Source organism: Dipodomys ordii, unplaced genomic scaffold (assembly GCF_000151885.1).
Source record: "Dipodomys ordii isolate 6190 unplaced genomic scaffold, Dord_2.0 Scaffold42, whole genome shotgun sequence".
Lineage (NCBI taxonomy): Eukaryota > Metazoa > Chordata > Mammalia > Rodentia > Heteromyidae > Dipodomys > Dipodomys ordii.
The window spans coordinates 686,949-699,556 of NW_012267258.1; the positions used below are offsets into that span (position 1 = coordinate 686,949).

At 44.2% G+C, this 12,608-nt stretch overlaps 1 protein-coding gene across 3 annotated transcripts in view; it reads right to left on the reverse strand.

The window, feature by feature from the left end:
• Nucleotides 1-1,429: 1,429 nt before the first annotated feature.
• The window catches only part of Scn8a (sodium channel, voltage gated, type VIII alpha subunit), a 124,991-nt gene continuing 113,812 nt past the window's right edge, over nucleotides 1,430-12,608 (reverse strand). The window contains exons 23-26 of one of the 3 annotated variants that reach the window (XM_013018727.1): nucleotides 11,855-11,992; nucleotides 10,355-10,459; nucleotides 7,512-7,782; nucleotides 1,430-3,756 (exon numbers count right to left, since the gene is read on the reverse strand). In XM_013018727.1, coding sequence (XP_012874181.1) covers nucleotides 2,609-3,756; nucleotides 7,512-7,782; nucleotides 10,355-10,459; nucleotides 11,855-11,992 — 1,662 coding nt within the window. In that variant the 3' untranslated portion in view covers nucleotides 1,430-2,608. The remainder of the gene's footprint in view (nucleotides 3,757-7,511; nucleotides 7,783-10,354; nucleotides 10,460-11,854; nucleotides 11,993-12,608) is intronic. The other 2 variants (XM_013018726.1, XM_013018728.1) reach the window with 2 other exon arrangements.

The following is a 12,608-nucleotide window of genomic DNA, read 5'->3' on the forward strand; positions in this document are numbered from 1 at the left end:
AAGACCTAAGAACAATTATTAAGTTTAGCCAAATCTTGCATAGAAGTGGTTAGAATTTATTGCACATTGGAACAAATATATATATATATATATATATATATATATATATATATATATAGTTGTTTTGGAAAAGACCATTATTAATAAAAAAATTTTTTTGTCTGTCTGTCTGGTTTGGGGATGTACATTGGCTGACAGCATCTAAGTTCTAAGAAGAAAGAAAAGTATAAAAATAAAAATAAACATGACAATGGCATAAGCCAGAAGCCATTTCCTATTTAATAGGTTCATCATTTGTATTTACAAAAAGGCATGCCAATAAAATAAAATTATATATTACAGTATTTATAATTCTCTTAAAAAGAATAACCACACATGTCAGCATCTGTTTTGTGCTGTTTACAATGTCACCTGTACACGGCACTATACATTCATCCTAGCAGTTAGCAGGGTGCCGAGAGAAGCGCCTATCCCACCTGGCCTCAGGTGTGATAAAAGAACCCTACTGCGGGCTGTGGAAGCAGGCTTAAGAAGGCTGGATGGCTTCTAACGGCCCAACAAGATCAAAGCTCAGCCAGCTGACTTGCTGTGGTTTGTTCTATGCAAAACTAGTCAAGTGGATTGTGAGATTACATCCAAAGTGCTTCTACTGCAAGGCAGATTGGTGTGTCTGATTATGGGTTGGTTCTCTTTCACCTCTATTATATGGTTCAGGAAGAATTTGTTTTGATTTGGTTCACGTGCTAAATCTTTCCTCTCTCTGAGTAGACTTGACACATTCGGCCACAGCATCTTGGCTTTGAAACCTGGTCATTAGATGAGATACCCCTGGACTAAGAACTATTGTTTGTTTGTTTGAAAAGCAGGAGGTGGGATGGAAGATGGGATGCTCCCCCAGAAGCCACCCTGCATGGACAGTGGGCAGGCAGTCACTAAGCACAGAGCAGGCGGAAAGGAAAGGCGCTGGGGGAGGCTGGAGTGTCAAGAGCTGATGCTGTTGCTTCCTCACCAGAACCAGTGCAGTCAGGAAAGCAAGTGGGCTTGGCTCAGAGGTGCTGACTCTATCTCAGTTCCTACCAGTTACTGCTATTCAAACAGTACACGGAAGAAACCGGAGCCATAGCCCAGTGCTGCTGTCCTCACCCTGGCTGTGAGGCTGGGAAGGGAAAGCCCTACTCAGTGGAGAAATGTGATGGACACAGGAGGAACCATATAGGTAAGGACTTGTGACAACCCCTCTGCAGAAGAGAGAGGCCAGGTCAGCATATCTGAACCCCTCTCCATCTAGACCCAAGCCCAGAGAAAGCCACGATGCAGAAGGACGTGACATTAAATGAAGTGAGCACCCCAGAACACCCAATGAAAAGTTGCTTAAGTTCCCCCAAATACCCCTTAGAGATAACATGCTACTCTGAATAGCACTCTTATCTCAACCCCAAGTCAGTTCTCCAATATGAAGGCTGAACCATCATCATAAATATTGCAAGATACAAATGAAATTTTTTTTTTTTAGCCCTAGGATTTGGTTTTATAGTGACATTAATAGTACAAGCCATTCGGGATCAGAGTTTCCCCATGTACTAGACACAGAACAGCATTAAATAGTTCATCTTGCAAAATGTGCAACAATGGCTGTATGTTAGAGATGTCTGTTAAACATAGACACACAACGGATCCATCTGCTTGTTGGATTGGGTTGTTTTTTTTCCTTGTTGTTGGTGGTGGTCAATTGATTGGTTATGTTTCCCTACCCAGAAGGTGTATGAAAGACTTCTAAGAACTCAAAGAATTGCAGCCGGTATGGAACTCTTACCATTTTCTCCAAATACAGTGAACGGTGCAGGGCTGGGTCCTGTCCAGAGGCTGACCCAATGCAGGGGACAGGATTAGCAGTGTCCTGTGGTGTATGGATCTCATGCATGACTTCTGATCACAGCATGCCATCATGCAAATCGGTTCTACGCATTGAACGAGCACAATGTTTGGAATTGGCCTGAGCAAGTCCTCCTCAGCCTGAAAAAAAACCTGATTGTTTTCCCCCACCCATCTCCAAACCACGTGAAGCCCATGTGGAGAAGATGTGGTTTATGTCAAAGAAACTGACAACTGAATGACATGGGCTAAATGTGAGTGTGTGTGTTTTCCCTTTTTGCTGCTTAGCTTAACTAATGTCGGAGTGCAAATATAGTTTGCATGAACAAACAAACTTTTAAAGTGATGCTTTCTGCTTCTGAGAATCAACAAAATGAAAAAATAAAATCCATTTGGCTGCAACGGAAATGTGCTGGTCCCGGCAGCCTCTCCTGTTTTTATATCCTGTTAGTTTTTGTCCTAAGTTGCATTGACTGAATGTGGAACATGCAGTAACCACCTGCCCAAGCAATAGAAAATCTGTGAGTCCAGGGAGCAGGGTCCTTTGCCCTCGGCAGGTCACTGCTCAAGATGCAACCTTGTCACAGGGTCATGGGAAGCAGACTACGTTTGGTACAGATCTTCAGGGTACAGTGTCTCCACAGCTGTTCTGCATTGATAGTATTCAGGAAGTTTGTAAACAATCTTTCACTTGCAAGTGTTAAACAGGTATATACCATTTCATTTTTGCTCTTCTCTAACACTTGGATTCTCTGACCTCTTTTTGTCTTTTGGCTCTTTCCCTTCTTCCTTCCTCTGCCCGCTGCTGCTTCTCCTTGTCAGGTTTAGTCACACTGTCATAGGATGGGAGGGAGGCTGTGGACGGGGTGCTCTCCTTTTTCTCCCTGTGTGTGCCTCCATTCTCCAGCTTATTGGAAGTCATCTTTTTGCAGATAAAGCCCCGCCTTGCCAAATGTCCCCGGTAGGCGCGCTGCAGGACTACTGCAGACACCTCTTCCTGCTTGCGTCGCAGTGTGGTCGTGATTGGCTCGTAAGACACTTTGGAAGGATTCGATGCCACAAACCGCTCCTCCATCTGCTGCCGCAGGATGTCCAGTTCCCCGCTGTCTCCCAGGACCCGCTTGGTAAAGGCAAAAAGGATGTCCAAACAGTGGATGCGATCGCCGCTCACCATCGGCAGATCCATGGCGATGAGCTCAATGGTGTTGGGCTTGGGCACGCGGAGAGGATGCTCCAAGGCATCTGCGAAGTCTGCCAGCTTACAGTACTCGATGAACTGTGTGGCGTCAGGGTCAAACTTCTCCCAGATCTCGTAGAAGGTCTCAAAGTCGTCCTCACTCAGAGGGTCTGCACTTTCTTCTGTGGCTACACTAAAGTTCTCCAAGATGATGGCAATGTACATGTTCACCACAATCAGGAAGGAGATGATGATGTAGCTGACGAAGAAGAAGATGCCCACAGAGGGGTTCCCGCAGTCCCCCTTGAAGCCACTCCCTGGGTGTTCCTTGTCCAGGTTGCAGTCAGGGGGTCGGTTTAGGATGGGCAGCAGCAGGCCATCCCAACCAGCCGAGGTTGTGATCTGAAACAGGCAGATCATGCTGTTGCCAAATGTCTCGAAGTTGAACATGTCGTCAATGCCAGCCTCGTGCTTCACATATGCAAAATTGGACATCCCAAAGATGGAGAAGATGAACATGACCAGGAAGAGCAGAAGGCCGATGTTGAACAGGGCAGGCAAGGACATCATTAAGGCAAAGAGCAGGGTACGAATCCCTTTGGCGCCTTTGATCAGACGCAAGATGCGCCCAATACGGGCCAATCGGATGACTCGGAAAAGGGTTGGGGAAACAAAGTATTTCTCAATGATATCAGCCAGGAACATTCCTAAGAGAGGAACAGAAGAAGTTATTACTAAGGTCAGAGATGCCTTTTCTTTCACCTGGCACTGTAGAAGTCATAAGTTGAAAGGGCTTTGTAGATTGAGTACCTTCCACTCAATTTGAACTGTTATAAAAAAATGTTTCAAACATTTCAAAAAAAATGTTTCAAACATATAGAAAAGTAGAGGAAGTAGCACAGATCACGTTTAATAGAAGGTGGCATTTTACTAAATTCACTTCCTTTTTTTTGTTTTTAATCCCTAGAAACATCCATAACTGTAAATGGTTCTAGTGGGTGTCCTAGTCTTTATAGTTTTATTTTGTATGAAATTATAAATGATACTATTACTATGTTACATCCTACTATGATACATCCTATGTTTAGAAAATTATAATTTTTTTTTTTGGCACTGGTAAGGGAGCTTGAACTCAGGACCTCATGCTCTCAATTAGTTTTTTTTCTCAGGTTTTCATTCAAAGCTGGTGCTTTACCACTTGAGCTACATCTCCACTTCTGGCATTTTGCTGATTAATTGGAAATAAAGAGTCTAATGAACTTTTCGCTCAGGGCTGGTTTTGAACTTAATCCTCAGATTTCAGCCTCTTAAGTAGCCTTGTAGCCTGCCTCCCTCCCTCCATGTCTCCTTCCCTCCCTCCCTCCCTTCCTTCCTTTTTTTGTTACTGTTCAAGGCTAACAGTCTACTGCTTTATGGTGGTTAACTAGAAATAAGAATCTCACGGACTTTCCTGCCTCAGTTAGCTTTGAACCACTATCCTTAGATCTTAGCCTTCTGAGTAGCTAGGATTATAGATATGAGTCACCAGCACCGAGCAAAGCTGGCCAAAAATTATAATCTTTTGCAATCTACCTATTTAGAGCACTTAAAAAAATAAACTAGGTCTTTGTGTTAAAGTAACTTTACATTATTCATTCTAACAATGGAATGGTATTCCCTTTACTAGTTTATTAAGTGTGCATGTATAGTTTTCTAAGTTCTTGTCTAATTCTCTCCACGATGCCATCAAATTTCCATTTCCACTCCTGGCCCTCACTACCTTTTGGCTTTCATGGCTTGTTCTGCTGATGCTACTGATTTTCGAAGGATTTTCTTAGCTCTGAAAGAACATCTTTGTTGTCACATTCTCCCATCTCCCCATGCTACCAAACAAGCCTAGACAATTCAAGGGATTTCTCAGCAACAACTTTCAACTTAGAGCTCCTGGATTTCAGACTGAAAGGCATAAATCTGAAACTAGTTTCAGCAGGTAAAAATACCAATGTAGTAGCAGAATACGGGAATTGAGAGTGAAAGTGTAGAAATCACAGAGCCTTTTTAATTTGCAGCCATCCATAGGCTGCCTCAACCAGACTGCTTGTCTTTACAACTAAAGAGCAACAAGGAGAGTCCCATGATGGGTGGCAGAGCAGAGAGAATGTTGGGTAATGAAAATGGAAGGAAAGCAAGGGTGTTTTCTTCATTCCCTGATTCCTCTTACCATGGAGGTCCCTTCCAATAAGATGACATGAAACATTTAAGTGAGCTATGCAAGCTGTCTTTCAACTAGTAGTATTCATATATATTGGGCTAGTTACTTGCAGAAGGCTATAGTCCTTCATTTGAAGACTTAAGGCCAGGAAAGGGCCAGAGGTTACTTACTGGTAAAGTTCAGAGGATGGGCCAGGTAACTTCCTCTTCAGGAGTTGTTTGTGCTTTTTCAGACATTTTTTACCTTAGCCAGGACCTAAGATGATTTCTCAGCTTTCCTCTTTTCTTTCTTTTTCTACTTCTTTTTTTGTGGTACTAGAAAAATGAACCCAGGGCCTTGCATTTGCAAGGCAGGTGGTCTTATCATTTGAGCTACCACCTCCAGTCCTCCTCCAAATTTTGTGCTGGTCCTGGGGCTTGAACTCGGGGACTGTGTGCTGTCTCTGAGTTTCTTTTGCTAAAGGCTAGCCATAGCACCACTTCTACCTTTTTGAAGCAGTTTACTAGAGACAGAGTCTCACAGACTCTCTTGTCTGGGCTGGCTTCAAGCTTTGATCTTCAGCTCTCAGCCTCCTGAGTAGCTAGGATTATAGGTATGAGCCACTGATGCCTGGCAAACCGCCAGCTCCCTTTTGGTGTTGGTTATTTTTAATTAATTAATTTTTGGGGCTTGAACTCTGGGCCTGAACGCCTGTCCCTCAACCCTTCAGCTCAAGGTTAGTGCTCTACCACCTGAGCAACTGTGCCACTTCTGGTTTTCTGAGTAGTTTATTAGAGATAAGAGTCTCACAGACTTTCCTGCCTGGGCTGGCTTTGAACTGCGATCCTCAGATCTCAGCCTCCTGAGTAACTAGGCTTACAGGCGTGAGCCACTAGTGCCTGGCAGTTGGTTATTATTTATTTATTTATTTTTGGGTCTGGTCGTGGGGCCTGAACTCTGGGCCTGGGCGCTGTCCCTCAACTCTTCAGCTCAAGGTTAGTGCTCTACCATTAGAGCCACAGAGCCACTTCTGGCTTTTTTTTTTTTTTGCTTATGTGGTGCTGAGGAATCGAACCCAGAGCCTCATGCATGCAAGGCAAGCGCTCTACCACTGAGCCAACTTCCCAGCCCCATGTGTTGGTTATTTTTGAAGCAGGGTCCTGCTTTATGCCTAGGTTGGCCTGGGAAGTGATCCTCTATCTTGAGCATTTTCCAGTTGCTAGAGATGATGGCCAGCCATTGAGTGAGATGGAGTCTCATGAACTCTTATGCTCTGACTGGCCTCCAGCCATTATTCTTTGATATCCTCTTCCCAAGTAGCTCAGTACTCTTTTTACTTTTACTGTTTATTTTTGTATGTGTGCTAGTCTTGGGGCTTGAACTCAAGGTCTGGGCACTGTTCCTAAACTTTTCCCCGCAAGGTTAACAGTCTAACACTTGAGCTACTGCTCTATTTCTGGCTCTGTGGTGGCTGAGTGGAGATGAGAGTCTCACAGACTTTCCTGCCTGGGTTAGCTTCAAACCATGCTCCTCATAGATACCGGGAGGCACAGTCACCATATGCATAGCTTCTAGAGCACCGGAGCTGGCTTCTACTAGTGCAAGTCAGTGCACTTGGACCTGGGGCAGTTTCATACCATTCTGGATGCTCTTTAGGAAGGCAAGGACATGTTGGGAAGTCAGTGGGTTGAGCTTCTCTGCCTGCTGTCCAGGACAGCACCCTGGCTATGCTTTTATGTGAGGAAAATCATGAACTTTGGGACTACCTTGAGTTCTGCTTCTGTCACTTCCCAGATGAGTGACCTTGGACATCTCCACCGTGAAGATGATAAATTCACCTGTCTTGGGCTGTGAATTTATAGCACAGCAAACTGGCCTCACCTGATGCACAGTAAAATGTCACTATTAAGCCACAGCGGCCCATCTACAACCACTGCCACTAAAATTTCATTACCGTCCACCCAAACCACCTCATTTCTTATTTCTAGTATAGCCACATTTTAAAACAACAATATCCTTTTTATTTTCCCCTGTTAGTTGAAACTCCTTGAAACCAAGAACCTAATCTTATCTTTGTGTCCTCAGTCACAGCATTTACAACCCAGGACCACTGGAGATACTCTGGACAATCTCTGTGGGTGTGAGGTGCACCTGGCAGGCCCATGGGAAGATGCGGAGAGGCCACAGGCTCCAGCTCTGAGGACAATGTGCCCACACTCACGCAGTGCAATCCCATGCTCCCCCTCACCATCCCATCCTCATGCAGTGCCCTGCCCCCGCCCCCCCACTCACCCACAATGGAGAGGATGACCACCACAAAGTCGAAGATGTTCCAGCCAATGGTGAAGTAGTAGTGCCTCAAGGCAAACATTTTGAGCACACACTCACAGGTGAAGAAGATGACGAAGACCAGATTAATCCAGTAGAGAATGTTCTCCATCTGCTTGCTCTGAGTGTCTGTCTCCACCATCATTGTCACCATGTTAAGGCAGATGAGCATCATGATAACAATGTCAAAGGCTTGTTGAGTGACAAAATCAAAGACGATTCCTTGGATTTTGTTCTGGAGAGGGGAGGAGGAAAGACATGACAGGATTCAGAAAAGCCTTTGCAAGTAGACTTGTGGGAGCTGCGGCAGTGCTCCCCCACAGCTTTCTCAGCTTCCTGCTCCTCTCAGAAGTCCCCAGCAGCATAAACATCTGGAAGTTTTCCTACCTCCCTGACATTCCTTTCTTAGTCTCAGCTGCGAGCAATCCCTCCTGTGACATCTGTGGCTGAGAATGTCCGTCCCCACTGCTTACCTGACACCTGCTTACTTACCCCTTCTTAATCACCATCTCTCCTTGATGATGTGTAAGTGTCCTAAACTTACACTTCCAAAACAGAATTGAATCTTTTCTGCGGTCCTCATCTAACTTGTTGCTCTCTCTCAATTATTCATCCAGTCTCTCAAGCCAGAAAGTTGAGGGTTATTCCTTCTTCTTCTTCCCGTCCTTCTTTCCTTTTTAAACATTTTTGGTGGTGTTGGGGTTTCAACTCAGAGCCTTTTTTCTTTCCTTCCTTCCTTCCTTCCTTCCTTGGGTTTCAACTCAGAGCCTTCTCTCTCTCTCTCTATTTCTTCCTTCCTTCCTTTTTTTTTTTTTTTTTAACCAGTCCTGGGGCTTGAACTCAGGGCCTGGGCATTGTCCCTCTGCTTCTCTTGCTCAAGGCTGGTATTTTACCACTTGAGCCACAGTGTCATTTCTGGCTTTTTCTGTTTATGCATTACCAAGGAATCAAATCCAGGGGCTTCATGCATGCTAGGCAAACACTCTAGTGCTAAGCCACATTCCCAGCCCCAGGACCTTGTTTCTTGCTAGGAAGGAGCCCTACCACTTGAGCCATGGTTATTTTTTATTATTATTTATTTTTGTCTGCCATGGGGCTTGAACTCTGGGCCTAGGAGCTGCCCCTGAGCTCTTCTGTTCAAGACTAGTACTCTATCACTGTGAGCCACAGTGCCACTTCTGGTGATTAGCTGGAGATAGGAGTTTCAGGGGCTTTCCTACCCAGGCTATCTTTGAACTGTGATCTTCAGATCTCAGTCTCCTGAGTAGCTAGGATTATAGGTGTGAGTCATCAGTACCCCATCCTTGGTTATTTTCAAGATAGGGGATTGCTTTATGCTTGGATTGGCCTGGACTTTGATTCTCCTATTTCTGCATCTCTTTGTTTTTTGGGATGACATGTGATCACAAACAGGCCTAGCTGTTGTGCTTCCTTATAGTTGGGATAACAGCTGTATCTCACCATGCCAAGACAGTGGTTGAGATGAAGTTCTTTCATTTTTTATTTGTCCAGCTTGACATCAAACTGAGATCCTTCCAATGTGTGTTTGTGTTTGTGTGTGTGTGTGTACGCACACATACGTGTGTGCTCGAGCTCATTGGTTCTGGGGCTTAAACTCAGGGCCTGGGAGCTGCCCTTTAGCTTTTTTACTCAAGGCTAGCACTCTACCACTTGAAGCATAGCTCCACTTCTGGTTTTTTGGTGGTTAATTGCAGATAAGGGTATGAAGGGTATGAAGAACTTTCCTGCCCAGTCAGATCTCAGCCTTTTGAGCAGCTAAGATTACAGGTGTGAGCCACTGACACTTAGCTTGGAACACTACTATTCATTCAAACAAAGGAGTTCTACTTTTACATCTACAAATTAAGATTGCGAGAAAAGCTTTTATTTAGATGCTCTACTCTTTTTATGTTGGTGTTTTTTTTAAGTTGCTTTAAATAAAGGTTCCAAAGAAGAGATTTTGAAGCTTTTGGAAATATCCCACTCACTTAGGGTGAGGCATAACCTCAGTCCCAAATCTGTTTTATGAAAGGCTCAGTTCAAGAGAGGGAAACACGTATTTGACTCTCTTGCTTCTACCCTCTGTTGTAACAGCCAGAAACATCATTTTAGGTTCCAGACAAACCCTGCAAAGATACACTGTTGGGTACAGATGCTGAGACAGTAACAACTAATTCCTACCTTGTTTTGTTTCTTTTTTGAGACAAGGTCCTGAGAGGTGGCCCAGACTGGCCTTGAATTCATGCTCTTGCTGCCTGAACCACCCACCTACCAAATCCCAGCTGAATTGGTGAGAAAGGAATGGGATGGGATTTCATTCATTTTACAATGTTCACCTTTTTTTTTTTTTCCGTTTTTGTCAGTACCTGAGTTTGAATTTCTAGCTTGCACTTGCTTGCTCAGTTGGCATTCTACCACTTGGATCCTGCCTCTTGCCAGATTTTTGCTAATTATTTAGAGATAGAGTATCTCAGAATTCTGCCTGGAACCTCCATCCTCCAGTGTCAGCCTCCTGAGTAGCTAGAATTATAGGCATGAACCACCTGTTTAGCTGGTTGTTTCTTAAAAGATCTCCCTATCTAGGCAACAGCCAACGTAGTAAGCGTTCTAATTCTCCACTGCCTATGAGGCAGAGCATAGAGCATAGGCCAAACCCTAACATAAAAGCTCCCCATAGCCTAGTCTCTGCTCTGCTGCTCTCTTACTCAGATGAGGCAGCAAGGAGAGGACCAACAGCATTAGGCAGCTATCACTTACTTACCTTTTCCCTTTCTTTCTAGTGTGCTCAGCCTGCATAGTATACTCACCAAGGGACGGGGAATGGGTTTCTGTGGTTTCTTTGAGCCCAGTTTTTTCATGGCATTGTAGTACTTCTTCTGTTCCTCTGTCATGAAGATGTCCTGACCTCCAAAGTAAAGGAGGGAAAAAGAGACAATAATCACAACTGGCTCTGAATGCTAAGGCTGGAGATGTACTGCTAAATAGTGAAAACTCAGACTTTTCCCTTCCCCTTCCAGAGGTGAGTTTAGCTGACAGCTGGCCCAAAGCAAGATACACATATGATAACGTCTCTAATTCTGACACTTGAGTTTTCAGCTTGGGATTTCTATGATTTATCTGGTCAGGTAGTAAAGAAATGGATTCCAAACCTTCAGGAATGATAAGCTTAGAAAGGACTCAGAGGGCTGGGAAGGTGGCTCAGTGGTAGAGTGCTTGCCTTGCTTGCATGAGGCCATGGGTTCAATTCCTCAGCACCACATAAGCAGAAAAAAAGCCAGAAGTGGCACTGTGGCTCAAGTGGTAGAGAGCTAGCCTTGAGCTGAAGAGCTGAGGGACAGCGCCCAGGCTGAGTTCAGCCCTATGACAAAGAAAGAAAGAAAGAAAGAAAGAAAGAAAGAAAGAAAGAAAGAAAGAGGGGGGAGGAGGGAGGGAAGAAGGACTCAGAAGGCAGCCATATCTTACAGTCTAAAAATATGTTTTTTTTCTCCTTTCATTTGTTTTGGCCTGATTTCTGAATAAAATTCTGGAAAAAATATTTTCTTTAGACAGTACTTATTTTTTCTTTATGTGCTAGGACCACAGCTTGAACTCAGGGCTGTATTCTAGCTGGGCTTTCTTGTCATAGCTGGTGCTCTATCACTTGAGCCACCCCTCTAGTCTGGCTTTTTGCTGGCTAATTGGAGATGCAAATGCTATTTGTCAGACCTAGAAAAAATAGTTTAAAACAAAATTTTTTAGAATAAAAGAATGTTTAAACTCTGACTGATGGCCCATTCAAAATCTGGAAAAACTGGAAATTCTGGCACATAGAAGACTGTTATTTGACTTGCTGGGACAGGCTTGACTTAAAACATTTACTTTGGAAAGACTGCTAACCATGTGGGCCACAAAGGGAGGGGACTTTTCCAGAGTGAGGATCCTCTCAAGCGTCATCTTGGTAGTGGTGCCTAGGGCTTGTGTGGACGGTTGAATCTGCCTCTATCTGCAGCTGCTCATCTATTTCTTTCCACTTGGTCTCTGTTACAAAGTGTGCCCTGTCTCTGCTTCCTTCTGGTGGGAGGTCCAAATTAGTCATAGATGTGGAGAATAAAGGATTGCTAGTCAATGTGGTAAACCATTCTCTGCAAAGTCCAACTCTGAGCAGAAAGGGTCAGTAAGGGCTAATGCCCAGCAGGACCAGTGCCACAGTGAGATGGCAGTTTGGATTTTACACAAAGGGGGCATTTTTTCTTTCCTCTGGAGACAGAGAAAGTGTGGCTCTCCTGTGGGTGACCTCTGACCACTGGCAATGAGGGGAGGAGACCTATCTTTTTCTTTTGTTGATTGAAGTTATCAATGATGACACCAATGAACAGGTTCAGGGTGAAGAAGGAGCCAAAGATGATGAAGATGACAAAGTAGATGTACATGTAGATGTTGTCTTCATATTTAGGCTGCTCATCAGCCTGGCAAAAGACAGGAGAAAAGGAAAACGGTCAGCTCCCACTGTGGTGACTGGGTGGGTGATTACAACAGGTACAGTCATCAGCCATAACTCTTCCCGCCCAAGCTGCTATACAAGCTGCTATACAATCTAGAAGTTCCAGGTTCTGTATGCTTGCCTCCTCCTTCATACAGGCAGCTTCTGCCTGCGAGGGCATGTGATAGCTGGGATGCCAATCACAAGGCGAGGGGGAGGGTGGGTTGCCTAGTGAGAACTGCACTTTGATTTCAAAGTGGGACTGAAGAGTAGACAGCTCCACTGGGACCAAGTAAAAATCAACTGTCTAATTGTCTAGAGCCAAGCTAAGTAAGTGAGGACTTACAGAGGGGAAAAGAATCTATAATCAATAAAGCAAGCAATTCATGTCCAAAGAGAAATTTTACTCATCTGCTCTTCCCTCCACCCCCCCCATCTTTCTTGGTGACTCTCAGACTACGTGCTTCCTAACTTTCTAAGATGTGTTTCTTTTATTTTTAATTTTTTTTTTATTGTAAAGATACTATACAGAGGGTTACAGTTACATGAGTGAGGTAATGAGTACACTTCCTCTTGAACATTGTTAGCCCCTCCATTGTTTT